This window comes from Melospiza melodia, unplaced genomic scaffold (genome assembly GCF_035770615.1).
Source record: "Melospiza melodia melodia isolate bMelMel2 unplaced genomic scaffold, bMelMel2.pri scaffold_383, whole genome shotgun sequence".
Classification (NCBI taxonomy): Eukaryota; Metazoa; Chordata; class Aves; order Passeriformes; family Passerellidae; genus Melospiza; species Melospiza melodia.
Window position 1 is genome coordinate 1 of NW_026948704.1, and position 26,982 is coordinate 26,982.

Here is a 26,982-nt window from a genome sequence, read left to right on the forward strand (position 1 = left end):
TAAAGAGAATTTTGGGAGAAAAAAGAGGATTTTTTTCCACAAAAATGAATTTTTTTTACGGAAAAAAGAAAATGTTTTTATAACAGCAGGAAATTTTGAGGCTGTAAAGGAAAATTTTTCCCCCTCAGGTTGCGCGTGGTGGCCGTGTCCCTGTGCCTGTGGGGCAGCGTCAGCGCCGTGGCCGCGGCCAGAGGGACCCTGAGCGGCCTGGGGGGTGAGCGGGGTCACGCGGGGTCAGGGGTCACTCGGGGTCACTCAGGGGTCACTCAGGGGTCACTTTTGGGGTCATTTTTGGTCCATTTTTAGCCATTTTGGGGTCATTTTTGGGGTCACCTTGGGGTCACTCATTGGTCACTTTGGGGTCACTTTTGGGGCCACCTTTGGAGTCACTTCCAGGTCATTTTGGGGTCATTTTTAGGGTCACTTTTCGGGTCACCTTGGGGTCACTCAGGGGTCACTTTTGGGGATTTTTGGGGTGATTTTTTTGGCCTTTTTTGGAATATTTTTGCTGATTTTTTTTTGCATTTTTGAGGGGATTTTTGGGGCTGTGGTCACTCAGGGGTCACTCAGGGGTCACTTTTGGGGTCACTTTTGGGGTCACTTTTGGGTCCATTTTTGGGGTAGTTTTTGGGGTCACTCATTGGTCACTCAGGGGTCACTTTTGGAGATTTTTGGGGTGATTTTTTGAGCATTTTTTAGGATTTTTGGGACTCTGGTCACTTGGGGTCACTTGGGGTCACTCATTGGTTACTTAGGGGTCACTCGGGGTCACTTGAGGTCGCTCAGGGGTCACTCGGGGTCACTCAAGGTCACTTGAGGTCACTCGGGGGTCACTCAGGGGTCACTCGGGGTCACTCATTGGTTACTTAGGGGTCACTCCGGGTCACTCAGGGGTCAGGGGTCACTCACCGCTCCCTCATTGGTCGCTCAGGTGTGGCTCTGGGCAGTGCGGGGGCGGGGCTTGGTGAGGTCACGTTCCTGACCTTGGCGTCCTCCTATCCCAGGTAAGGGGGCGTGGCCTCACTTGAGAGGGCGTGACCACACAGAAAGGCCACGCCCACCTGGGCCACGCCCCAAAAATGTGGAGAGGGACCCAAAAAACCCCAAAAAATTTGGGGTAAAATTGCCCAAATTTGGCCAAAATCAGCCAAAATTGGAATTGGGGGCGGGGCTTAATGTGGATGGGCGTGGTCACGCAAAAAGGTGGGCGTGGCTTTGAAGTGCAGTTAAAATTCCATCAAATTGATCCAAAATTACCAAATTTGGGGCAAAATTGGCGAAATTTGGTCAAAATTGGCCAAAATTTGAATGGGGGGCGGGCAAGTGGGCGGGGCTTAATGTGAGTGGGTGTGGCCACAACAAAAGTGGGCGTGGCTTTAAAATGCAGTTAAAATTCCGTAAAATTGATCCAAAATCACCAAAATTTGGGGCAAAATTGGCCAAATTTTGTGAAATCGGCCAAAATTTGAATGGGGGGCGGGCAAGTGGGCGGGGCTTAATGTGAGTGGGTGTGGCCACAACAAAAGTGGGCGTGGCTTTAAAATGCAGTTTAAATTCCATAAAATTGATCCAAAATTACCAAATTTGGGTCCAATTTGGTCAAAATCAGCCAAAATTTGAATGGGGGGCGGGCAAGTGGGCGGGGCTTAATGTGAGTGGGTGTGGCCACAACAAAAGTGGGCATGGCTTTAAAATGCAGTTAAAATTCCGTAAAATTGATCCAAAATTACCAAAATTTGGGTCCAATTTGGCAAATTTGGTCAAAATCGGCCAAAATTTGAATGGGGGGCGGCAAGTGGGCGGGGATAAATGGGGCTGGGCGTGGTCACACAAAAGAGGGCGTGGCTTTTAAAATGGCGTAAAAATTCCTCAAATTTGGGTCCCAAAATCCCCAAAACTGGCTCCAAATTTGCGATAAAACGGGAATTTCGAGAGTGGGCGTGGCCATTCTGACTCGGCTCCTCCCCAGCAGCTCCGGGCTCTCCCATTGGTCGTCGGGGACGGGCGCGGCCGGACTGGGCGGAGCTTTGGGGTTCTGGGCCTTGAGGGTGTGGCTGCCCCTCCCCCACGCGCTGCTGCCCTTCCTGGCCCTGCCCCCGCTGATGCTGCTCAGGTGAGACCCAAAATTGGATTTTTTTGACCCAAAATTGGATTTTTTTTGACCCAAAATTGGATTTTTTTTAACCCAAAATTTCCCAAATTCCGACCCCAAAATTCCCATTTTTATATTCCAAAATTCCCAAATTTCAGCCTCACAAACTCAAAAAATCTAACCCCAAAATTCCCAATTTTTTTACCTGAAAATTCCCAAATTTCAATTCCAGAACTCCCAAATTTTAACCCCAAATTCCAATTTTTTACCTCCAAACCTCCCAATTTTTAACCCTGAATTTCCCAAACATTTTACCCCAAAAATCAGAATTTTCCACCCCAAAATTGTCAAATTTTAACCCCAAATTTTCCCATTTTTTTACCCCAATTTTTTCCTCCAACCCCCCATAGTGGGCGTGGCCTCCTTGGCCCCTCCCCCTAATTTAAATATTTAAATTTTTTTATTTTTCCCAATTTTTTCCTTTTTTCTCCTCAGTTTTTTCTTCCTGCTGGGCCCGGCCCCTCCCCCAGGCCGGATCCGCCCCTCCCCCACCCCGACGAAGGGGGCGGGGCCAGAGAGGAGAAATGGGGCGTGGCCAAGGTGAGAAAGGGGCGGGGCTTAAAGGGGCGGGGCTTAAAGGGGAATTTCAGGGGAATTTTTGGACATTTTGGTGTTAAAATTTAGGAATTTGGGGATTAAAATTTGGAAAATTCATTAAAAATTTGATAATTTTTGGGTTAAAAAAATGAAACTTTAGGGGGAAAATGTTGGGAATTCTTGGGTGTAAAAATTGGTGGAAATTTTGGGGTTAAAATTTGGGATCTGTGGAATTTAAATTGTGGAATTTTGAGGTTAAAATTTTGAAATTTTGGGTAAGCAGATGTGGATTTTTGGAGTTAAAATTTAGGAGTTTTGGATTAAAAAAGTGTAATTTTGGGGGGAAATATGTTGACAAGTTTTAGGATAAATTTCAGAAATTTTGGGGTGAAAAAGTCAGAATTTTAATAGAAAAAATTGGAATTTTTGAGGTTTAATTTAGGAATTTTTGGGGTTTAAATAGTTTGGAATTTTGGGGTTAAAGTTTGAGAGTTTTGATATGAAAAAACTGGGAACTTGGGGGTTAGAAAATGAGAATTTTGGAGTAAAATTTGGGAATTTTGGGGTTGCAAATTCAAAATTTGAGAAGCTAAAAATTGGCAATTTTGGGTTTAGAAGAATTTTGGTTAAAATTTGAGAGTTTTAGGGCTAAAAGAAGGAGTTTTAGAGCTCAAAATTCTGACACTTTGATGTGAAAAATTTGGGAATTTGGGGCAGAAATCTGGAAATTTTTGGGTTCAAAAATTGGAATTTTGGGTTAAAATTTGAGGAATTTGAGGTTTAAAAATCGGCAAATTCAGCATTAAAAATTGGGAATTTAGGGGTTAAAAATTGGGCAATTTTGGTTAAAAATTTGGAATTTTATGGGGCAAATTTGGAAATTTTGAAAGGGTGGGGCTTAAGGGAGGGGGCGGGGCTTGTGGACACAAAGGGGGCGTGGCCTGACTAAGCCCCGCCCCCTTTAGGCCGTTTTATGCCAGGGGGCGCCGCTGGGCCTCGTTTACTTCGCCGAGTACTTCGTTAACCAGGGGCTGGTGAGGGGGCGGGGCTAAATGGGGAGGGGGCGGGGCCTAAATAATGTCAGGGAGGGGCTTGAGGAGGTCGGGGAGGGTTTTGGAGGAAGGGGGAGGGGCTTAAAGTGGTGAGGGCGGGGCTTAAAGGGTAAGGGAAAGGTCACAAAATGGCGGATTTGGGGTTGGGCGAGATTCAAAATGGCGGATTCGGTGTGAGTGGCTGGTGAGGGGGCGGGGCTAAATGGGGGGGTGGGGCTTAAGCGATGTGGGGCGGTGCTTAAATGTGTGGGGCTTGAAGGGGCGGGGCTTAAAGTGGTGGGGGCGGGGTTTAAAGGGTAAGGGAAGAGTCACAAAATGGCGGATTTGGGGTTGGGCGGGATTCAAAATGGCGGATTCGGCGTGAGGGGCTGGTGAGGGGGTGGGGCTCAGTGGGGAGGGGGCGTGGCATAAACTGTGGGGCGGGGCTCAAATGGGTGGGCTTGAAGGGGCGGGGCTTAAAGTGGTGGGGGCGGAGTTTAAAGGTAAGGGAAGGGTCACAAAATGGCGGATTTGGGGTTGGGTGGGATTCAAAATGGCAGATTTGGCGTGAGGGGCTGGTGAGGGGGCGGGGTTTAAAGGGGTGGGAGCTTGAAGGAGCGGGGCTTAAAGTGGTGGGGGCGGGGCTTAAAGGGTAAGGGAAAGGTCACAAAATGGCGGATTTGGGGTTGGGTGGGGTTCAAAATGGCGGATTCGGCGTGAGGGGCTGGTGAGGGGGCGGGGCTAAATGGGGGAGTGGGGCTTAAATGATGTGGGGGTGGGACTTAAATGGGTGGGGCTTGAAGGGGTGGGGCTTAAAGTGGTGGGGGCGGGCTTAAAGGGCAGAAGAAGGGTCTCAAAATGGCGGATTTGGGGTTGAGCGAGATTCAAAATGGCGGATTTGGCGTGAGGGGGCGGGGCTACATGGGGTGAGGGCGGGGCTTAAATGATGTGAGGTGGGATTTAAATGGCGGGGCTTGGAGGGGCGGGCTTAAAGTGGTGGGGGCGGGGTTTAAAGGGTAAGGGAAGAGTCACAAAATGGCGGATTTGGGATTGGGCGGGATTCAAAATGGCGGATTTGGCGTGGGGGGCGGGGCTAAATGGGGCAGGGGCTTTAAAGATGTAGGGTGGGACTTAAATGGGCGGGGCTTGAGGGGGCGGGGCTTAAAGTGGTGGGGGCGGGGTTTAAAGGGTAAGGGAAGAGTCACAAAATGGCGGATTTGGGGTTGAGTGGGGTTCAAAATGGCGGATTTGGCGTGAGGGGGCGGGGCTAAATGGGGCAGGGGCTTTAAAGATGTAGGGTGGGACTTAAATGGGCATGGCTTGAGGGGGGCGGGGCTTAAAGTGGTGGGGGCGGAGTTTAAAGGGTAAGGGAAAGGTCACAAAATGGCGGATTTGGGCATGGGTGGATTCAAAATGGCGGATTTGGCGTGAGGGGCGGGGCTAAATGGGGAGGGGGCGGGGCTTAAACGATGTGGGGCGGGACTTAAATGGTTGGGGCTTGAAGGGGCGGGGCTTAAAGTGGTGGGGGCGGGGTTTAAAGGGTAAGGGAAAGGCCACAAAATGGCGAATTCAGTGGCGCGAGGGGCTGGTGAGGGGGCGTGGCTAAATGGGGAGGGGGCGGGGCCTAAAAATGTCAGGGAGGGGCTTGAGGAGGTCGGGGAGGGGTTTGGAGGAAGGGGGAGGGGCTTAAAGTGGTGAGGGCGGGGCTTAAAGGGTAAGGGAAAGGTCACAAAATGGCGGATTTGGGGTTGAGCGGGATTCAAAATGGCGGATTCGGCGTGAGGGGCTGGTGAGGGGGCGGGGCTCAGTGGGGGAGGGGGCGTGGCTCAAATGGGTGGGGCTTGAAGGGGCGGGGCTTAAAGTGGTGGGGGCGGAGTTTAAAGGTAAGGGAAGGGTCACAAAATGGCGGATTTGGGTTGGGTGGAATTCAAAATGGCGGATTTGGCGTGAGGGGCAGGTGAGGGGGCGGGGTTTAAAGGGGTGGGAGCTTGAAGGGGCGGGGCTTAAAGTGGTGGGGGCGGGGCTTAAAGGGTAAGGGAAAGGCCACAAAATGGCGGATTTGGGCATGGGTAGAGTTCAAAATGGCGGATTTGGCGTGAGGGGCTGGTGAGGGGGCGGGGTTAAATGGGGGAGTGGGGCTTAAATGATGTGGGGTGGGACTTAAATGGGTGGGGCTTGAAGGGCTGGGGCTTAAGTGGTGGGGGCGGGGCTTAAAGGGCAGAAGAAGGGTCTCAAAATGGCGGATTTGGGGTTGAGCGAGATTCAAAATGGCGGATTTGGCGTGAGGGGGCGGGGGCTACATGGGGTGAAGGGCGGGGCTTAAATGATGTGAGGTGGGATTTAAATGGGCGGGGCTTGGAGGGGCGGGCTTAAAGTTGTGGGGGCGGGGTTTAAAGGTAAGGGAAGAGTCACAAAATGGCGGATTTGGGGTTGAGTGGGGTTCAAAATGGCGGATTTGGCGTGAGGGGCGGGGCTAAATGGGAAGAGGGCGGGATTAAACAATGTGGGGCGGGGCCTAAATGGGTTGGGCTTGAAGGGGCGGGCTTAAAGTGGTGGGGGCGGAGTTTAACGGGTAAGGGAAGGGTCACAAAATGGCGGATTTGGGGGTTGGGTGGATTCAAAATGGCGGATTTGGCGTGAGGGGCAGGTGAGGGGGCGGGGTTTAAAGGGGTGGGAGCTTGAAGGGCGGGGCTTAAAGTGGTGGGGGCGGGGTTTAAAGGGTAAGGGAAAGGTCACAAAATGGCGGATTTGGGGTTGGGTGGGGTTCAAAATGGCGGATTTGGCGTGAGGGGTGGGGCTAAATGGGGCAGGGGCTTTAAAGATGTAGGGTGGGACTTAAATGGGCGGGGCTTGAGGGGCGGGCTTAAAGTGGTGGGGGCGGGGTTTAAAGGGTAAGGGAAGAGTCACAAAATGGCCGATTTGGGGTTGAGTGGGGTTCAAAATGGCGGATTTGGCGTGAGGGGGCGGGGCTAAATGGGAAGAGGGCGGGGCTTAAACGATGTGGGGCGGGGCCTAAATGGGTTGGGCTTGAAAGGGCGGGGCTTAATGTGGTGGGGGCGGAGTTTAACAGGTAAGGGAAAGGTCACAAAATGGCAGATTTGGGGTTGGGCGGGATTCAAAATGGCGGATTCGGCGTGAGGGGCAGGTGAGGGGGCGGGGCCTAGATGGGCGGAGGGTGGAGCTTAAACGAGGTGTGGGCGGGGCTTAAATGGTGTGTGAGGGCTTGAAGGGGAGGGGCTTTATGTGGAGTGGGCGGGGGCTTAGCGGGATGGGGAGGGGTTAAAGGGTGGGGGAGTGGCTTAAAGGAGGGGGGGGCGGGGCTTAAAGGGAACATGGAAATTTTAGGGGACGGAAATTGGGATTTTTGGCATCAACATTTGGAGTTTTTTGGGGTTAAAAATTGGGGAAATTTGTGTTAAAAAATTTGGGAATTTCAGGGTTAAAATTTGGGGATTTCGGGGTGAAAATTCGGGGATTTTTGGGGTTAAAAATTTGGGGATTTTTAGGTTGAAAGTTTCGAATTTTGGGGGGTTAAAATTTGCAAATTTTGGGGGGGTTTCAATTTGGGGTGGGGGAGGGGCCCAAAATGGCGGATTTGGGGTGGGGGAGGGGCTTAAAGTTATGTGGGAGGGGCTTAAATGGGAGGGGGAGGAGCCTAAATTGCATAATTGATTTGGGGGAGGGGCTTAAATGGAATTTATGGGTGGGGGAGGGGCCAGCGCTGTTTGGCCCCGCCCCCATTTTTTGGCCCCGCCCCCTTTCAGATGGAGCTGCTCTACTTCCCGTCCTCGCCCCTCCCCCACAGCGCCCAGTACCGAACGTGAGTTTTTCTCGCCCAAAACTTCGAATTTTTACCCCAAAACTCCAAAGATTTTAACCCCAAAATTCCCAGGATTTAAATCTGAATTTCCCAATTTTACCCACAAAAATTCCTAATATTTAAATCCCAAAAATTGTCCAATTTTTATCCAAAAATCCCCAATTTTCAGCCCGCGAAATTCCCAGTTTTAACCCCAAAAATTCACAAACTGAAAATATAAATTGAATCCCAAAAATTCCAATTTAAACCACAAAAATTCTCAATTTTTACCCCAGAGCTCCCCAATTTTAAACTGGAAAATCCCAAATTTTAGCCCCAGACTCTCAAATTTTAACCCCAAACTTCCAAAAATTTCAACCCCAAATCCCCTCATTTTTATCCCAAAATTGCTAATTTTTATCCCCAAAATTTCCCAAACTTTAACCTGAAAATTCCCAAATTTTTGACCCCAAAAGTTTCCGATTTTTACCCCTGAAATCCCCATCTTTAATCCCAAAAGTTCCAGATGTTTAACCCAAAATCCCCAAAATTTTAACCCAAAACTCCCAAATTTTAACCCAAAAATTCCAATTTTCGACCTCAAAATTTTTCAATTTCAACCCCAAAATTTCGCAATTTTTACCTCAAAATCCTCAGTTTTCAACCCCCAAAATTCCAGTTTTAACCCCAAAAACTTTCCACGCCTTTAATCCAGAACTCCAAAATTCAACCCCCAAACTCCCAAATTTCAACCTCAAAATCCCCAAACGTTAAAACCAAAAATTCCCATTTAAACTCCCAAAATCCCCGTATCTTAATCCCAAAAAAATTCCAATTTTTACCCCAAAAACTACCAAATTTTACCCGAGAATTCCCAACTTTTAACCCGTTAACTCCCAAAATTTAACCCCGAATTTAATCCCAAAATTTCCCCGGTTTAAACCCCAAAACTCGCAAATTTCAACCCAAAATTTTCCCAGGTTTTAAACCCCGAAACCCGCAAATTTCAAGCCCCCAAAATTTCGGTTTTTCGCCCCCAAAACCCCCATATTTTAATCCCAAAAAAATTCCAATTTTTACCGTAAAAATTACCAAATTTTACCCAAAAATTTCCCAACTTTTAACCCGTTAACTCCCCAAATTTAACCCAGAAAATTCCCAAAATTTTCCCAGGTTTCAACCCCAAAACTCGCAAATTTCAACCCAAAATTTTCCCAGGTTTAAACCCCAAAACTCGCAAATTTCAACCCAAAATTTTCCCAGGTTTCAACCCCGAAACTCACAAATTTCAACCCAAAATTTTCCCAGGTTTCAATCCCGAAACTCACAAATTTCAACCCAAAATTTTCCCAGGTTTCAACCCCAACACTCCCAAATTTCAACCCAAATTTTGCCAGGTTTAAACCCCGAAACTCACAAATTTCAAGCCCCCAAAATTTCGGTTTTTCGCCCCCAAAACCCCCATATTTTAATCCCAAAAAAAATTCAAATTTTTACCCCAAAAAAATTCCAAATTTTGTCTGAAATTTCCCAGTTTTTAACCCATTAACTCCCAAAACTTAACCCCAAATTTCAACCCAAAAAATTCCCAGGTTTAAACCCCAAAGCCCCCAATCCCCAACCCCAAACTTCCCAATTTTTTTTACGCCAAAATTTCGTTTTTTCACCCCAAAATCTCCGGTTTTTAACCCCTTTGGTGCCAGGCTGCAGCTGCCGTACTTCAATCCCAAAAAATTCCAATTTTTACCCCAAAAACTACCAAATTTTACCCAAAAATTCCCCAACTTTTAACCATTAACTCCCAAAATTTAACCCCGAAAATTCCCAAAATTTTCCCAGGTTTAAACCCCAAAACCCGCAACTTTCAAGCCGCCAAAATTTTGTTTTTTCGCCCCAAAAATCTCAATTTTTTAACTCCTCCCGTGCCAGGCTGCAGCTGCTGTACCAGGCCGGCGTTTTCCTCTCGCGCTCGTCCCTGCGCTGCCTCCGCCTGCGGCGCCTCTGGGGGCTGGCGCTGGCCCAGGTGGGACCCACAGAATCCTGACCCACAGATTCCTGCCCCATAGATCCAATCCTGCCCCATAGATCACAATCCTGCCCCATAGATCTGATCCTGCCCCACAGATCCTGATCCTGCCCCACAGATCCCAAATGTGCCCCATAGATCCCAATCCTGCCCCATACATCCCTAAATGGGACCCATAGATCCCAAATGTGACCCATGGATCCTGATCCTGCCCCATAGATCCCAAATGTGACCCATAGATCCCAATCCTGCAAATGTGACCCATAGATCCCAATCCTGCCCCATAGATCCTAAATGGGACCCACAGATCCTGATCCTGCCCCACAGATCCCAAATGTGCCCCATAGATCTGATCCTGCCCCATAGATCCAAATGTGCCCCATAGATCCTAAAAGGGACCCACAAATTCTGATCCTGCCCCATAGATCCCAAATGTGCCCCATGGATCTGATCCTGCCCCATAGATCCCAAATGGGACCCACAGATCCTGATCCTGCCCCATAGATCCCAATCCTGCCCCACAGATCTGATCCTGCCCCACAGATCCCAATCCTGCCCCACAGATCCTCACAGATCCCTCTGGGGGCTGGCGCTGGCCCAGGTGGGACCCCAAGCTGCCCCATAGATCTGATCCTGCCCCATAGATCCTAAATGTGCCCCATAGATCCCAAAGCTGCCCCATAGATCCCTCAGTGCCCCATAGATCCCAATCCTGCCCATAGATCCTAAATGGGACCCATAGATCCCAAACGTGACCCACAAATTCTGATCCTACCCCATAGATCCCAAATGTGCCCCAATAGATCCCAGTCCTGTCCCATAGATTTATCCTATAGATCCTTCAGTGCCCCATAGATCGTAATCCTGCCCCATAGATCCCAAATGTGCCCCACAGATCCCAATCCTACCCCACAGATCCCTCAGTGCCCCACGGATCCCAAATGTGCCCCACAGATCCTGAGCCTGCCCCATAGATCCCAAAGCTGCCCCATGGATCTGAGCCTGCCCCATAGATCCCAAATGTGACCATAGATCCCAATCCTGCCCCATAGATCTAAATGTGACCCATAGATCCTAAATGGGACCCACAGATCCTGATCCTGCCCCATAGATCCCAAATGTGCCCCATGGATCCTGATCCTGCCCCACAAGATCCCAATCCTGCCCAATAGATCCCAAATGTGACCCATAGATCCCAATCCTGCCCCATAGATCCCAAATGTGCCCCATAGATCCTGATCCTGCCCCACAGATCCCAATCCTGCCCCACAGATCCCAATCCTGCCCCATAGATCCCAAATGTGCCCCATAGATCTGATCCTGCCCTATAGATCCTAAATCTGCCCCATAGATCTGATCCTGCCCCATAGATCCCAATCCTGCCCCACAGATCTGATCCTGCTCCATAGATCCCAATCCTGCCCCATGGATCCCAAATGTGACCCATGGATCTGATCCTGCCCCATAGATCCCAAATGTGCCCCATAGATCCCTCAGTGCCCCATAGATCCCTCAGTGCCCCACAGATCCCAGTCCTGCCCCATAGATCCCAAAGCTGCCCATGGATCTGATCCTGCCCCACAGATCCCAAATGGGACCCATAGATCCCCAATCCTGCCCCATAGATCCTAAATGTGACCCATAGATCCTAAATGTGACCCACAAATTCTGATCCTGCCCATAGGTCCCAAATGTGCCCCAATAGATCCCAAATGTGCCCCACAGATCCTGATCCTGCCCACAGATCCAAATCTGCCCCATAGATCCCAGTCGTGCCCCATAGATTTATCCTATAGATCCCTCAGTGCCCCACAGATCCCAAATGTGCCCCATAGATCCCAAATGTGACCCACAGATCCTCACAGATCCCTCTGGGAGCTGGCGCTGGCTCAGGTGGGACCCACAGAATCCTGACCCACAGATCCAAAACCTGCCCCATAGATCCCAAATGTGCCCCATAGATCTGATCCTGCCCTATAGATCCCAATCCTGCCCCATAGATCCTGATTCTGCCCCGTAGATCCAAAGCTGCCCCATAGATTTATCCTATAGATCCCAATCCTGCCCCATAGATCCCAAATGTGCCCCATAGATCTGATCCTGCCCCACAGATCCCTCAGTGCCCCATAGATCCTAAATGGGACCCACAGAATCCTGCCCCATAGACCCTGATCGTACCCATAGATCCTCCCTGGCCCCATAGATCCTGATCCTACTCCATAGATTCCTAAATCTGCCCCATAGATCCCAAATGTGACCCATAGATCCTAAAAGGGACCCATAGATCCTGATCCTGCCCCATAGATCCCAAAGCTGCCCCATAGATCCTCAGTGCCCCATAGATCCCAAATGTGCCCCATAGATCCCAGTCCTGTCCCATAGATTTATCCTATAGATCCCTCAGTGCCCCATAGATCCCAGTCCTGCCCCACAGATCCCAAATGTGCCCCACAGATCCTGATCCTGCCCCACAGATCCCAAAGCTGCCCCATGGATCCCAATCCTGCCCCATAGATCTGATCCTGCCCCATAGATCCCAATCCTGCCCCATAGATCCCAGTCCTGCCCAATAGATCCTGATCCTGCCCCACAGATCCCAAATGTGCCCCATAGATCCCTCAGTGCCCCACAGATCCCAAATGTGCCCCATAGATTGTCCCTGACCCCATAGATTCCGATCCTGCCCACAGACCCCAAATTTCCCCAATTTTTCCCAATTTTAATTCCCATTTTTAACAATTTTTAATTCCCGTTTTTCCCCATTTTTAACCCCCGTTTTTCCCCGGCCCCGCCCCAGGTGCTGCTGGCCTCGTTCCTATTGGCCGCCGTGGCTGTCAATCACCTCCTGCCCGGGCTGGGCGTGGCCGCGGCGCTGGCGCTGGGGGAGGGGCTTGTGGGGGCGGGGCCTACGGGAACGCCTTCAGCAACCTGGGAGAGCAGGTCAGTGACCTTTGACCCCCGAGTGACCCCCGGGTGACCCTGAGTGACCCCGAGTGACCACTGAGTGACCAATGAGTGACCCCTGAGTGACCACTGAGTGACCACTGAGTGACCACTGAGTGACCCTGAGTGACCCTGAGTGACCCCTGAGTGACCCTGAGTGACCACTGAGTGACCACTGAGTGACCACTGAGTGACCACTGAGTGACCACTGACCACTGAGTGACCACTGAGTGACCAATGAGTGACCAATGGGTCACCCCTGAGTGCCCCCTGAGTGACCAATGAGTGACCAATGGGTGACCAATAAGTGACCAGTGAGTGACCACTGACCCAAAATGGCCAAAAGTTACCCCAAAATGGCCCCTGAGGGACCAATGAGTGACCACTGACCCCTGAGTGACCACTGAGTGACCCTGAGTGACCACTGACCCAAAATGGCCCCAAAATGGCCCAGAGTGACCAATGGTGACCACTGACCAATGAGTGACCAATGAGTGACCTCTGAGTGACCAATGAGTGACCAATGAGTGACCAATGACCACTGAGTGACCAATGAGTGACCACTGACCCAACATGGCACAAAATGGCCCCAGAATGACCCCTGAGTGAGCCCTGAGTGACCAATGAGTGACCCTGAGTGACCACTGAGTGACCAATGAGTGACCCTGAGTGACCACTGAGTGACCCTGAGTGACCCCTGAGTGACCCCTGAGTGACCACTGAGTGACCAATGGGTGACCACTGACCCAAAATGCCCCAAAATGCCCCCAAAATGACCCAAATGACCCCTGAGTGACCACTGAGTGACCACTGACCCAAAATGGCCAAAAACTACCCCAAAATGCCCCCAAGTGACCCCTGAGTGACCCCCGAGTGACCCCCGGGTGACCCCTGACCCCGGGTGGCCGCTGTCCGCAGGTGCCCCTCCCCCGGCGGCCGCTGGCCATCGCTGTGGTCACTCTGGGGGCCGAGGTGGCCATCGCCGCGGCCGGAGCGGCCGGAATGGGGGCGCACGCGGCGTTCTGCGGCCGGGAGTGACCACGGAGTGACCACTGAGTGACCGCTGACCATGGAGTGACCACTGACGTGACCACCGAGTGACCACGGAGTGACCACTGACCATGGAGTGACCACGGAGTGACCACTGAGTGACCACCGAGTGACCACGGAGTGACCGCTGAGTGACCACTGAGTGACCACTGACCACTGAGTGACCGCGGAGTGACCACGGAAGTGACCGCTGAGTGACCACTGAGTGACCACCGAGTGACCACGGAGTGACCACTGAGTGACCACAGAGTGACCACTGAGTGACCAATGAGTGACCACGGAGTGACCACTGAGTGACCATGGAGTGACCACAGAGTGGCCATGGAGTGACCGCTGAGTGACCCTGAGTGACCACTGAGTGACCACTGACCATGAGAGTGACCACAGAGTGACCACTGACCATGGAGTGACCACTGAGTGACCACTGAGTGACCACTGAGTGACCGCTGACCATGGAGTGACCGCTGAGTGACCACTGAGTGACCACGGAGTGACCGCTGACCATGGAGTGACCGCTGAGTGACCACTGAGTGACCACTGAGTGACCGCTGACCACGGAGTGACCATGGAGTGACCACTGGATTGCTCAAGGAGTGACCACGGAGTGACCACTGAGTGACCATTGAGTGACCACTGGATTGGCCATAGAGTGACCACGAACTGACCACTGAGTGACCACTGAGTGACCATTGAGTGACCACTGGATTGGCCATAGAGTGACCATGAACTGACCACTGAGTGACCACTGAGTGACCATTGGAAGTGACCACGGAGTGACCACTGGATTGGCCATAGAGTGACCACTGAGTGACCATTGGGAGTGACCACAGAGTGACCATTGAATGATCCTGAAAGTGACCACTGAGTGACCACGGGAGTGACCACTGAGTGACCAATGAAAGTGACCACAAAGTGACCACTAAGTGACCATGGAGTGGCCATTGAGTGACCCCAGAGTGACCATGGAGTGACCACTGAATTGGTCAAGGAGTGACCACTGGAATGGCCTTGGAGTGACCACTGAGTGACCACTGAGTGACCACTGAATTGGTACTGCAGTGACCACGGAGTGACCATCGACCTCCCTGAGTGACCACCGAGTGACCACTGAGTGACCACTGGAAGTGACCACTGAGTGACCACTGAGTGACCGCTGACCATGGAGTGACCACTGAGTGACCACTGAGTGACCACTGACCATGGAGTGACCACGGAGTGACCTTGGTCTGGTCATTGAGTGACCATTGAGTGACCCTGGGAGTGACCATTGGATTTGCCTTGAGTGACCACTGAGTGACCACTGAGTGACCACGGAGTGACCACTGAGTGACCACTGAGTGACCACAGAGTGACCACTGAGTGACCACTGACCGTGGAGTGACCACTGAGTGACCACGGAGTGACCACGGGAGCGGTCACCGAGTTTTAGAAGGAAAAAACGGAATTTTGGAGTTAAAAAAATTTGAATTTTTGGGTGAAGAAATCCAAAATTTGGGGGGTAAAAAATCGAATTTTTGTTGGTGGGGGGGAAAATGAGATTTTAGAGGGAAAAAAAAAACTGAATTTTTTTTGGAGAAAAAAAAAAAATTTGAATTTTAGGGAGAAAAAGAGGAATTTTGGAGTAAAAAAAAAAAAAACCCACAAAATTTAGGGGTAAAAAATTGAATTTTAGGGAGGAAAAAAGGAATTTTGGTAAAAAAAAAAAAAACCAAAATTTAGAGGTAAAAAATTGAATTTTAGAAAGGAAAAAAGGAATTTTGGTTAAAAAAAAAAAAAATTTAGGGGTAAAAAATTGAATTTTAGGGAGGAAAAAAAGAATTTTGGTAAAAAAAAAAAACCCAAAATTTAGGGGTAAAAATTTGAATTTTAGAAGGAAAAAGTGGATTTAAAAGGGAAAAATGGAATTTAGAAAGTAAATAAAAATATTTTTTAAGAATTTTGGTGGTTTCGTGTAAAATTTTTGGGTTTAGGGAATAAAAGAGGGAATTTTGGGGGAAAAAAAGTCAGTTTTGGGAAAATAAAGCAATTTTATATGAAAACTCTTGAATTTGGGGCGGAAAATTCCAAATTTGGATTAAAAAAGAATCAATTTGGGAATGAAAAATAGAATTTTGCTTAAAAATTTTGCATTTGTGGGCCCAAAATTTCACAACTTGGGGCAAAAAAATTGCGATTTTGGGTTAAAAAAATTAAATTTTGCATTTCAAATGTCAATCATTGGAAAAAATTTAATTTGGGTCAAAATTCATAAATTTTGGGTCCAAAATTGCAATTTTGGGTCAAAATTTCTGGATTTGGTGCCAAAATTCCAATTTGGGAAATAAAAATCTCAACTTTAGGTTAAAAATATCAAATTAAGTTAAAAAATTAAAAATTTGGGGCAAAAATTTCAAACTTGGGTGAAAACTTCTCAATTTTGGGTCGAAACGTTTCAATTTTGTGTCGAAAATTTGAATTTTGCGTCAAAAAATCCCAAATTTTGATCAAAACCCCCCAAATCCCCACCTGGGCGTGGCTCATCGCCTCTTAGCCCCGCCCCTCCCTCCCCATCCAATCCCAGCCCTCCCTATAAAAAGTGGGCGGAGCCTTTTTTTTTTTACACCCAATTCTTTTATTGGTCGGCCCCGCCCGGCCCCCTCCCCCTCCCCCCGTGTGGGGGCGGGGCTTGAGGGGGGGAAATGGGCGGAGCTTGGGGAGGTGGGGGCGGGGTTTGTGAGGGTTTGTGGGCGGGGGTTTGTTTGGCCCCTCCCCCCTCACCAGCCCTGGCTGCCCCCGGGGGTCCCGTCCAGGGGTGGGGGAGGGGCGGGGGCGGGGCTTGGGGAGGGGGCGGGGCAGCCGGAACCTGCGGGAAAGGGGGGGGAGGGGAAAGAAAGAGAGAAAAAAAAGGGGCGGGGTCACAGATTGCCCCTCCCCCAAACCCTTTAATCCCTCCCTTTTTAGCCACTCCCCCATTTAAGCCCCTCCCGTTTAGCCCCTCCCTTTTAGCCCCTCCCCCTTATTAAACCCCACCCCTTTTGGCCCCTCCCCCTCACTTTAGCCCCTCCCTTCCTCTTGGCCCCTCCCTCACCCCTTTAGCCCCTCCCCTTCCCTTTTAGCTCCTCCCCCGTTTTAAACCCCGCCTCTTTAGCCCCTCCTCCGCCATTTTAGCCCCTCCCCTTCCCTTTTAGCTCCTCCCCCGTCCTTTTGGCCCCTCCCCCACATTTCCAGCCGTGGTTTTGGCCCCTCCCCCTCCCTTTTAGCCCTCCCCTTTTTAGCCCCTCCCCATTTAACTTTTTCTCTCAAGCCCCTCCCCCTCTTTGTGACCTCTCCCCCACAGCCCCTCCTCACACTGGCCCACGCCCACTGGCCACGCCCACTGGCCACGCCCCCCCCCCGGGCTCTTTCCGCCCCCAATGACCACCACGCCCCAATTTCCACTGATCCCTGACCTCTGTAGCCACGCCCACTGACCTCTGACCCCCTCCCTGAGTGACCACTGACCACACCCACTGACCACGGCCCTCTCTGGCCACGCCCAATGACCACACCCAATTAGGCCACGCCCCCCACAGTCCTCTTTACGGCCCCCTATTGGCCACAGTTCATTCCTGCCCCTCACCCACTGACCACTGACCACACCCACTGACCACACCCACTGACCACTGACCACAACCCACTGACCATTGACCACACCCACTGACCACACCCACTGACCACTGACCACACCCACTGACCACACCCATTGACCCATGACCCCTCCCACTGACCACTGACCACACCCACTGACCACACCCACTGACCATTGACCACACCCACTGACCACACCCACTGACCACACACCCACTGACCACACCCACTGACCACTGACCACACCCACTGACCCCTCCCACTGACCACTGGCCCCTCCCACTGACCACACCCACTGACACCCACTGACCACTGACCCCTCCCACTGACCACTGACCACACCCACTGACCATTGACCACACCCACTGACCATTGACCACACCCACTGACCACTGACCACACCCACTGACCACTGAGTGACCACTGACCACACCCACTGACCACTGACCACACCCACTGACACCCACTGACCACACCCACTGACCATTGACCACACCCACTGACCACACCCACTGACCACTGACCACACCCACTGACCACACCCACTGACCACACCCCACTGACCACTGACCACACCCACTGACCACACCCACTGACCACTGACCACACCCATTGACCCCTGACCCCTCCCACTGACCACTGACCACACCCACTGACCACTGACCACACCCACTGACCATTGACCACCACACTGACCATTGACCACACCCACTGACCATTGACCACACCCACTGACCACTGAGTGACCACTGACCCCTCCCACTGACCACACCCACTGACCATTGACCACACCCACTGACCACTGAGTGACCACTGACCCCTCCCACTGACCACACCCACTGACCATGACCACACCCATTGACCACACCCACTGACACCCACTGACCACTGACCACTGACCACACCCACTGACCATTGACCACACCCACTGACCACTGAGTGACCACTGACCACACCCACTGACCACTGACCCGAGTGACCACTGACCCCTCCCACTGACCACACCCACTGACCATTGACCACACCACTGACCACACCCACTGACCATTGACCCCTCCCACTGACCACACCCACTGACCCCTCCACTGACCACTGACCACACCCACTGACCACTGACCCCTCCCACTGACCCCTCCCACTGACCACACCCACTGACCACACCCACTGACCACACCCACTGACCATTGACCACACCCACTGACCACACCCACTGACCACACCCACTGACCATTGACCCGAGTGACCACTGACCCCTCCCACTGACCACACCCACTGACCATTGACCACACCCACTGACCACACCCACTGACCACACCCACTGACCATTGACCCCTCCCACTGACCACACCCACTGACCACACCCACTGACACCCACTGACCACTGACCACACCCACTGACCACTGACCACACCCACTGACCATTGACCACACCCACTGACCCCTGACCCCTCCCACTGACCACTGACCACCACACCCACTGTCCATTGACCACACCCACTGACCACTGACCACACCCACTGACCACTGACCACACCCACTGACCATTGACCACACCCACTGACCACTGACCCGAGTGACCCCTGACCCCTCCCACTGACCACTGACCACACCCACTGTCCATTGACCACACCCACTGACCACTGACCACACCCCACTGACCACTGACCACACCCACTGACCATTGACCACACCCACTGACCACTGGCCCCTCCCACTGACCACACCCACTGACCACACCCACTGACCACTGACCTCTGTGGCCACACCCACTGACCACCGGCCCCTCCCTGAGTGACCATTGACCCCTCCCACTGACCACACCCCACTGACCACCGGCCCCCTCCCCCTTGCCCCGCCGGCCCCGCCCCCACCTCTGGGCGTGGCCTGCCCGCGGGGGGCGGGGCCGTTGCACCCGCAGGTGGTCGCTGACGTAAGGCGGCGCTCAGCAGCTTCCCGCAGACGTGGCACGGCACCTTGTCCTCGTGGCGCACGGCCGTGGGCGCGCAGCCGGTCACGCGTGGCGAACGCCGCCTCGCACGTCTGACGGTCAGTGAGGGGTCAGTCAGGGGTCAGTCGGTCATTGGAGCGGTCAAGGGGTCAGTCAGGTGGTCAAGGGGTCAGTTGGGGTCATTGGAGTGGTCAAGGGGTCACTCAGGGGTCAGTCAGGTGGTCAAGGGGTCAGTTGGGGTCATTGGAGTGGTCAAGGGGTCACTCAGGGGGTCAGAAACGTCATTCGGGGCTTGTTTTGGGGCCACCCGGGTCATTTGGAGGGTCAAGGAGTCAGGAGCCAGTGGTCACTCAGGTGGCCAAAGAGTCATTTGAGGGGTCAAGGGGTCACTCAGGAGTCATTGGAGTGGTCAAGGGGTCACTCAGGGGGTTGTTTGGGGTCACTCAAGTGGTCAAGGGGTCAGTGGGTCATTGGAGTGGTCAAAGGGTCACTCAGATGTCCATTGGAGTGGTCAAGGGGTCACTCAGGGGTGGTTTGGGTGGTCAAATGGTCAGTCAGGCGGTCAAGGGGTCACTGAGGGGTCATTGGAGTGGCCAAGGGGTCACTCAGAGGGTCAAGGGGTCAGTTGGGACCATTGGAGTGGTCAAGGGGTCAGTTGGGACCATTGCAGTGGTCAAGGGGTCATTCGGGGCTTGTCTGGGGTCACTCAGGTCATTTGGAGGGTCAAGGAGTCAGCCAGTGGTCACTCAGGTGGTCAAGGGGTCATTTGAGTGGTCAAGGGGTCAGTCAGATGCTCAAGGGGTCAGTTGGAGTCATTGCAGTGGTCAAGGGGTCACTCAGGTGACATTGGAGTGGTCAAAGGGTCACTGAGGTGGTCAAGGGGTCACTCAGGGGTCAGTCAGGGGTCAGTCAGGGGTCAGTCGGTCATTGGAGTGGCCAAGGGGTCACTCAGGGGTGGTTTGGGGGCTCCAAACGTCACTCGGGGGTTGTTCGAGTGGTCAAAGGGTCATTTAGGGGTGTCTGGGGTCACTCAGGTGGTCAAGAGGTCACTCAGGTGGTCAAGGGGTCCCTCAGATGTCATTGGAGTGGTCAAGGGGTCAGTCAGGTGGTCAAGAGGTCAGTCAGGGGTCATTGGAGTGGTCAAGGGGTCACTCAGGTGGTCAAGAGGTCAGTCAGGGGTCATTCAGGTGGTCAAGGGGTCACTCAGGGGTCATTGGAGTGGTCAAGGGGTCACTCAGGGCTTGGTTGGGGTCACTCGGTGGGATCGGTTTGGGGTCACTCATTGGAGGGATCAAGGGGTCACTCACTGATCACTCGAGTGGTCAGTCGGTCATTGGAGTGGTCAAGGGGTCACTCAGGTGGTCAAGGGGTCAGTCAGGGGTCATTGGATTGGTCAAGGGGTCACTCAGATGTCATTGGAGTGGTCAAGGGGTCACTCAGGGGTGGTTTGGGTGGTCAAATGGTCACTCAGGTGGTAAAGGGGTCACTGAGCAGTCACTGGAGTGGTCAAGGGGTCACTCTGGTGGTCAAGGGGTCAGTTGGGACCATTGGAGTGGTCAAGGGGTCACTCAGGTGGCCAAAGAGTCATTGGAGTGGTCAAGGCGTCAGTCCGATGTCACTGGAGTGGTCAAGTGGTCACTGAGGGTCATTCGGGTGGTCAAGGGGTCACTCAGGGGGTCAAGGGGTCACTCAGGGGTCATTCAGGTGGTCAAGGGGTCACTCAGGGGTCATTGGAGTGGTCAAGGGGTCGCTCAGGGCTTGGTTGGGGTCACTCGGTGGGATCGGTTTGGGGTCACTCATTGGAGGGATCAAGGGGTCACTCAGATGGTCAAGAGGCCAGTTGGGGTCATTGGAGCGGTCAAGGGGTCGCTCAGGGGGTCAGAACGTCATTCGGGGCTTGTTTGGGGTCACCCGGGTCATTTGGAGGGTCAAGGAGTCGGCCAGTGGTCACTCAGGTGGTCAAGGGGTCACTCAGGGATCATTGGAGCGGTCAAGGGGTCACTCAGGGGTGCTTTGGGTGGTCAAATGGTCACTCAGGCGGTAAAGGGGTCACTGAGGGGTCATTGGAGTGGTCAAGGGGTCACTCAGGTGGTCAAGGGGTCACTCAGGTGGTCAAGGGGTCACTCAGGTGGTCAAGGGGTCATTGGAGTGGTCAAGGGGTCACTCAGGGGTGGTTTGGAGGGTCAAAGGGTCATTCGGGGCTTGTCTGGGGTCACCCGGGTCATTTGGAGGGTCAAGGAGTCAGTCAGGGGTCACTCAGGTGGTAAAGGGGTCACTCAGGGGTCACTCAGGGGTCACTCAGATGGTCAAGGGGTCAGTTCATGGTGTGGTCAGTGGGTGTGGTCAGATGATGGGCAAGCTTGATGGGCGTGGTCAGTGGGCATGGTCAGATATCAGTGGGCGTGGTCAATGGGCGTGGTCAATGGGAGTGGTCAGATGGTGGGTGTGGTCAATGGGCGTGGTCAGCCGGTGGGTGTGGTCAGTGGGCATAGTCGGTGGGCGTGGTCAGTGGGTGTGGTCAGGCGGTGGGCGTGGTCAGTGGGCATGGTCAGATATCAGTGGGCGTGGTCAGTGGGCGTGGTCAGTCGGTGGGCGTGGTCAGTGGGCGTGGTCAGGCGGTGGGTCATGGTCAATGGGTGTGGTCAGTGGGCGTGCCTCACCTGGCACTTGAAGGGCCGCTCGGTGGAGTGAACCTGCCGGACGTGGCTGTTGAGGTGATCCGGCCTGCGGAGTGACCAGCAGTGACCAACGGTGACCAGCAGTGACCAACAAGTGACCAATGGTGACCAGCAGTGACCAACGGTGACCATCAGTGACCAATGGTGACCAATGGTGACCAATGGTGACCAGCAGTGACCAATGGTGGCCAACGGTGGCCATCAGTGACCAGCAGTGACCAATGGTGACCAATGGTGACCAACGGTGACCAACGGTGACCACTGGTGTGGCCAGTGACTGACCGGTGTCACCAGTGGCCATCAGTGACCAATGGTGACCATGGTGACCAACGGTGACCAACGGTGACCAGCGGTGACCAATGGTGGGCCAGCAGTGACCAATGGTGGCCAGCAGTGACCAACGGTGGCCAGCAGTGACCAGCAGTGACCAATGGTGACCACCGGTGTGGCCAGTGACTGACCAGTGTCACCAGTGGCCAGCAGTGACCAACGGTGACCAATGGTGGCCAGCAGTGACCAGTGGTGGACCAATGGTGGCCAACGGTGACCAATGGTGACCAACGGTGGACCAATGGTGACCAATGGTGGCCAGTGGTGACCAATGGTGGCCAGCAGTGACCAGCGGTGACCAGTGGTGTCACCAGTGACCAATGGTGGCCAATGGTGACCAACGGTGACCAACAGTGACCAGCAGTGACCAATGGTGACCAATGGTGACCACCAGTATGGCCAGTAAACTGACCAGCAGTGACCAACAGTGACCAATGGTGACCAGCAGTGACCAATGGTGACCAATGGTGACCATCAGTGACCAACTGTGACCAATGGTGACCAATGGTGACCAATGGTGGCCAGCGGTGACCAGCAGTGACCAGTGGTGACCAACGGTGGCCATCAGTGACCAATGGTGACCAATGGTGGCCAGCGGTGACCAATGGTGGCCAGCAGTGACCAAGACAGTGTGGCCAGTGACTGACCAATGGTGACCAACGGTGACCATCAGTGTGGCCACTCACTGACCAGCGCCACCGGTGACCAGGACGATGTCCCCAAGCCCCACCAGTCACACCATGACCCCAACGACCCCAATGGCCATTGTGACCCAACGATGACCCAAACCCCACCGTGACCCAACCATGACCCCAAACCCCCACCACGACCCAACGATGACCCAACCACCACCATGATCAAGACCCAATGATGACCAAGACCCACCATGACCCAACGATGACCCCAAACCCCACCGTGACCCCAACGACCACCATGACCCAAATCATGACCCCAAACCCTCCATGACCAATGACCACGATGACCTCAACCCAACGATGACCCCAAACCCCACCGTGACCCAACAATGACCCCAAGATCCACCACAAACCAAGACCCACCATGACCCAACAACCCAACAATGACCTCAAACCTCACCATGACCAAGACCCACCACGACCCAATGACCACCATGATCCAACAACGACCCAAACCCCACCATGATCCAGTGACCACCATGACCCAACAATGACCTCAAACCCACCATGACCCAGTGACCACCATGACCCAACAATGACCCCAAACCCCACCATGACCATGACCCACCCGTGGACCAAGACTTACCATGATCCAACCAGATCCAACCATGGACTTACCATGATCCCACCATGACCACAAGATCCACCATGACCCAACAACCACCATGACCCAACAATGATCCCAAACCTCACCATGATCCAGTGACCACCATGACCCAACAATGACCCCAACCCAATGATGACTCCAAAGCCCACCATGACCATGACCCACCATGACCAAAACTTACCATGATCCAACCATGACCCCTAACCGCACCATGACCACAAGATCCACCGTGGACCCAACAACCATGACCATGACCCAACAATGATCCCAAACCCCACCACGATCCAATGACCACCATGACCAAAACCCACCATGACCTAAACCCAATGATGACGACCCGAACTCCAACAGGACCAAGACCCACCATGACCCAATGACCACCATGACCCAACATGGACCCCAAACCCCACCATGACCAAGACCCACCATGACCCAATGACCACCATGACCCAGTAACGGCCACAACCCAACAATGTCCCCAAACCCCACCATGACCATGACCCACCATGACCCTAAGAACCCACCGTGACCCAATGACCACCGTGACCCAACAATGACCTAAAACCCCACCACGACCAAGACCCACCACAACCCAATGACCACCATGATCCAACAACGACCCCAAACCCCACCATGAACAAAACCCACATGACCCAATGACCACCATGACCCAACAATGACCCCAAACCCCACCATGACCAAGACCCACCGTGACCAAGACTTACCATGATCCAACCATGACCCCAAAACCCCCCCATGACCAAGACCCACCAGAATCCATGACCACCATGACTCAATGATGACCCCAAACTCCTCCATAACCAAGACCCACCATGACCACAAGACCCCACCATGACCCAATGATGACCCCAAACCTCATCATGACCAAAACCCTCCATGACCACAAGACCCCACCTCAACCCAAACGATGACCCCAACCTGGAGAAGCTCTTGCCGCAGTGCCCGCAGGCGTAGGGCTTGTGCACGTGGCCCTGGTGGGAGCGCACGTGCGACGCCATCCTGTCCTTGCGCCCAAAGCCCACCGTGACCCCAAACCCCACCATGACCCAATGACCACCATGACCCAACAATGACCTCAAACCCCACCATGACCATGCCCCACCGTGACCAAGACTTACATGATCCAACCATGATCCAACCATGACTTACCATGATCCCACCATGACCACAAGATCCACCGTGACCCAACAACCATGACCATGACACAACAATGATCCCAAACCCCACCATGATCCAGTGACCACCATGACCAAAACCCACCCATGACCTAAAACCAATGATGGTGACCCTGAACTCCAACAGGACCAAGACCCACCATGACCCAATGACCACCATGACCCAATGACCACCTCAACCCAATGATGACCCCAAACCCCACCATGACCATGACCCACCATGACCAATGACCACCATGACCCAATGACCACCGGTGACCCAACAATGACCTCAAACCCCACCATGATCCAGTGACCACCATGATCCAAACAACCCAATGATGACCCCAAACCCCACCATGAACCAAACCCACCATGATCCAGTGACCACCATGACCCAACAATGACCCCAAACCCCATCATGACCGAGACCCACCAGAATCCATGACCACCATGACTCAATGATGACCCCAAAACCCCACCATGAACAAAACCCACCATGATCCAATGACCACCATGACCCAACAATGACCCCAACCCAACGATGTCCCCAAACCCCACCATGACCATGACCCCACCATGACCCCAAGACCCACCTTGACCCAACGATGACCCCAAACCCCATCATGACCAAGACCCACCATGACCCAGTGACCACCATGACCCCAACAACCCAACGATGACCCCACCTGGAGAAGCTCTTGCCGCAGTGCCCGCAGGCGTAGGGCTTGTGCACGTGGCCCTGGTGGGAGCGCACGTGCGACGCCATTCCTGTCCTTGCGCTTGAAGCGCTGCTGGCACACGGGGCACTGGAAGGGCCTCTCGTCCGTGTGCGACAGCCGGTGCCGCTTCAGGTGGTACACGTCGCGGAACGCCTTCCCGCACGTGTCGCACGCGTGGCTCTTCCTCGCCGACGCCGACGCCGCCGTCCTCTTGGCCGCCGCGTCGCCATCGTCGCCGCCGCCGCCCGCCGCGCCCTCCTCGCCCTGGGGGGCGTCCAGGAGCTCCTGGGGGAGGGGCAGCAGGGTGGGGGAGGGGCGGGGGGCGCGCTTGGTGGCGTTGGCGGCGTTGGGGACGCCGTGCGTGGGCCTGGTGGCGCCGCAGGTTGTAGCCGTTTCTTGAACTCCTTGGCGCACAGCCCGCACACGTACGGGGCGCCCTTGCCCTTCCGCGACGACGACGACGACGTCACCGGCGATGACGTCACCGGCGGCGAGGTGGCCGGCGATGACGTCATTGCTGTTGTGGTCTCGGGTTTGAGGGGGGAGGGGTCGATGGTGGGGGGGGGAGGGGCGGGAGGGGGGGGAGGGTCGGGGGTGGGGGGGGGAGGGGGAGGGGCAGGAGATCGACGGGGAGGGGGGAGGGGGAGGGGGGAGGGGGAGGGGCGGCGGCGGCCTGGGGGGGGAGGGGAGAGAGAGAGAGCAGTGTGAACCAGTATGGACCAGTACAAACCAGTATGGACCAGTATAAACCAGTATGGACCAGTACAAACCAGTTTGGACTGGTATATATCAGTATAAACCAGTTTGGGACCAGTACAACCCGGTTTGGACTGGTATGGAACCAGTATAAACCAGTATGGACCAGTACAAACCAGTTTGGACTGGTATGGAACCAGTATAAACCACTATGGACCAGTATAAACCAGTAATGGGACCAGTACAAACTGGTTTGGACTGGTATAGATCAGTATAAACCACTATGGACCAGTATAAACCAGTATGGACCAGTACAAACCGGTCTGGACTGGTATGAAACCAGTATAAACCAGTATGGACCAGTACAAACCGGTTTGGATCAATATAAACCAGTTTGGATGAGTCTAAATCAGTCTGGACCAGTATAAACCAGTTTGGACTGTTTTGGACTGGTATGGAACCAGTATAAACCAGTATGGACCAGTATAAATCACTTTGGACTGGTATAAACTGGTTTGGAGTGGTATGGGATTGGTATGGGACCAGTATAAACCAGTATGGACCAGTATAAACCAGCCTGGAGTGCTATAAATCAGTATAAACCAGTATGGACCAGTATAAACCCGGTTTGGATCAGTATAAAACCAGTTTGGACTGGTATGGACTGGTATAGATCGGGTAAATACTGGTTTGGATTCGTATAGACCAGTATAAACCAGTCTGGACCAATTTAGACCCAGCATGGACCAGTATAAACCAGTCTGGATCAGTATGAAACCGGTTTGGACTGGTACAGATCAATATAAACCAGTATGGACCAGTATAAACCAGTTTGGACCAGTATAAAACCAGTTTGGATCAATATAAACCGGTTTGGACCAGTATAAACCAGTTTGGACTGGTACGGACCAGTTCAGACCCAGTATAGACCAATATACACCAGTATGGAGTGGTATAAACCAGTATAGACCAGTTTGGACCAGTAAG

General features: G+C 53.1%; 2 protein-coding genes across 3 annotated transcripts; one reads left to right on the top strand and one right to left on the bottom strand.

The window, feature by feature from the left end:
- The first annotated feature begins 120 nt into the window (after positions 1-120).
- CLN3 (CLN3 lysosomal/endosomal transmembrane protein, battenin) lies at positions 121-13,645 on the top strand. Of its 2 annotated transcripts, none has more exons than XM_063183213.1 (9): positions 121-214; positions 932-1,004; positions 1,970-2,113; positions 2,588-2,692; positions 3,655-3,723; positions 7,485-7,540; positions 9,449-9,542; positions 12,343-12,485; positions 13,407-13,645. In XM_063183213.1, exons 6-9 carry the CDS (start codon positions 7,485-7,487, stop codon positions 13,546-13,548), a joined length of 435 nt encoding a protein of 144 aa, XP_063039283.1. In that variant the 5' UTR covers positions 121-214; positions 932-1,004; positions 1,970-2,113; positions 2,588-2,692; positions 3,655-3,723; the 3' UTR covers positions 13,549-13,645. The 2 variants fall into 2 exon arrangements, with proteins under 2 accessions (XP_063039283.1, XP_063039284.1); XM_063183214.1 differs by having other exon boundaries at positions 1,973-2,113.
- Positions 13,646-16,291: 2,646 nt separating this feature from the next.
- Positions 16,292-25,862, bottom strand: LOC134434544 (myc-associated zinc finger protein-like). The gene is given in 9 exon segments (XM_063183215.1): positions 16,292-16,380; positions 18,975-19,077; positions 19,079-19,138; positions 19,140-19,184; positions 21,753-21,816; positions 24,342-24,427; positions 25,342-25,662; positions 25,664-25,693; positions 25,695-25,862. Coding segments are annotated over 9 exon segments (918 nt in total). The 5' UTR covers positions 25,815-25,862.
- Positions 25,863-26,982: the final 1,120 nt, after the last annotated feature.

Bases quoted from the DNA above. Each gene is read 5' to 3' on its own strand.
- CLN3 (XM_063183213.1), top strand. From the start codon at position 7,485: ATGGAGCTGCTCTACTTCCCGTCCTCGCCCCTCCCCCACAGCGCCCAG. The intron at 7,541-9,448 runs GTGAGTTTTTCT...CTCCCGTGCCAG, and splicing joins CACAGCGCCCAGTACCGAAC to GCTGCAGCTGCTGTACCAGG. The intron at 9,543-12,342 runs GTGGGACCCACA...GCCCCGCCCCAG, and splicing joins GGGGGCTGGCGCTGGCCCAG to GTGCTGCTGGCCTCGTTCCT.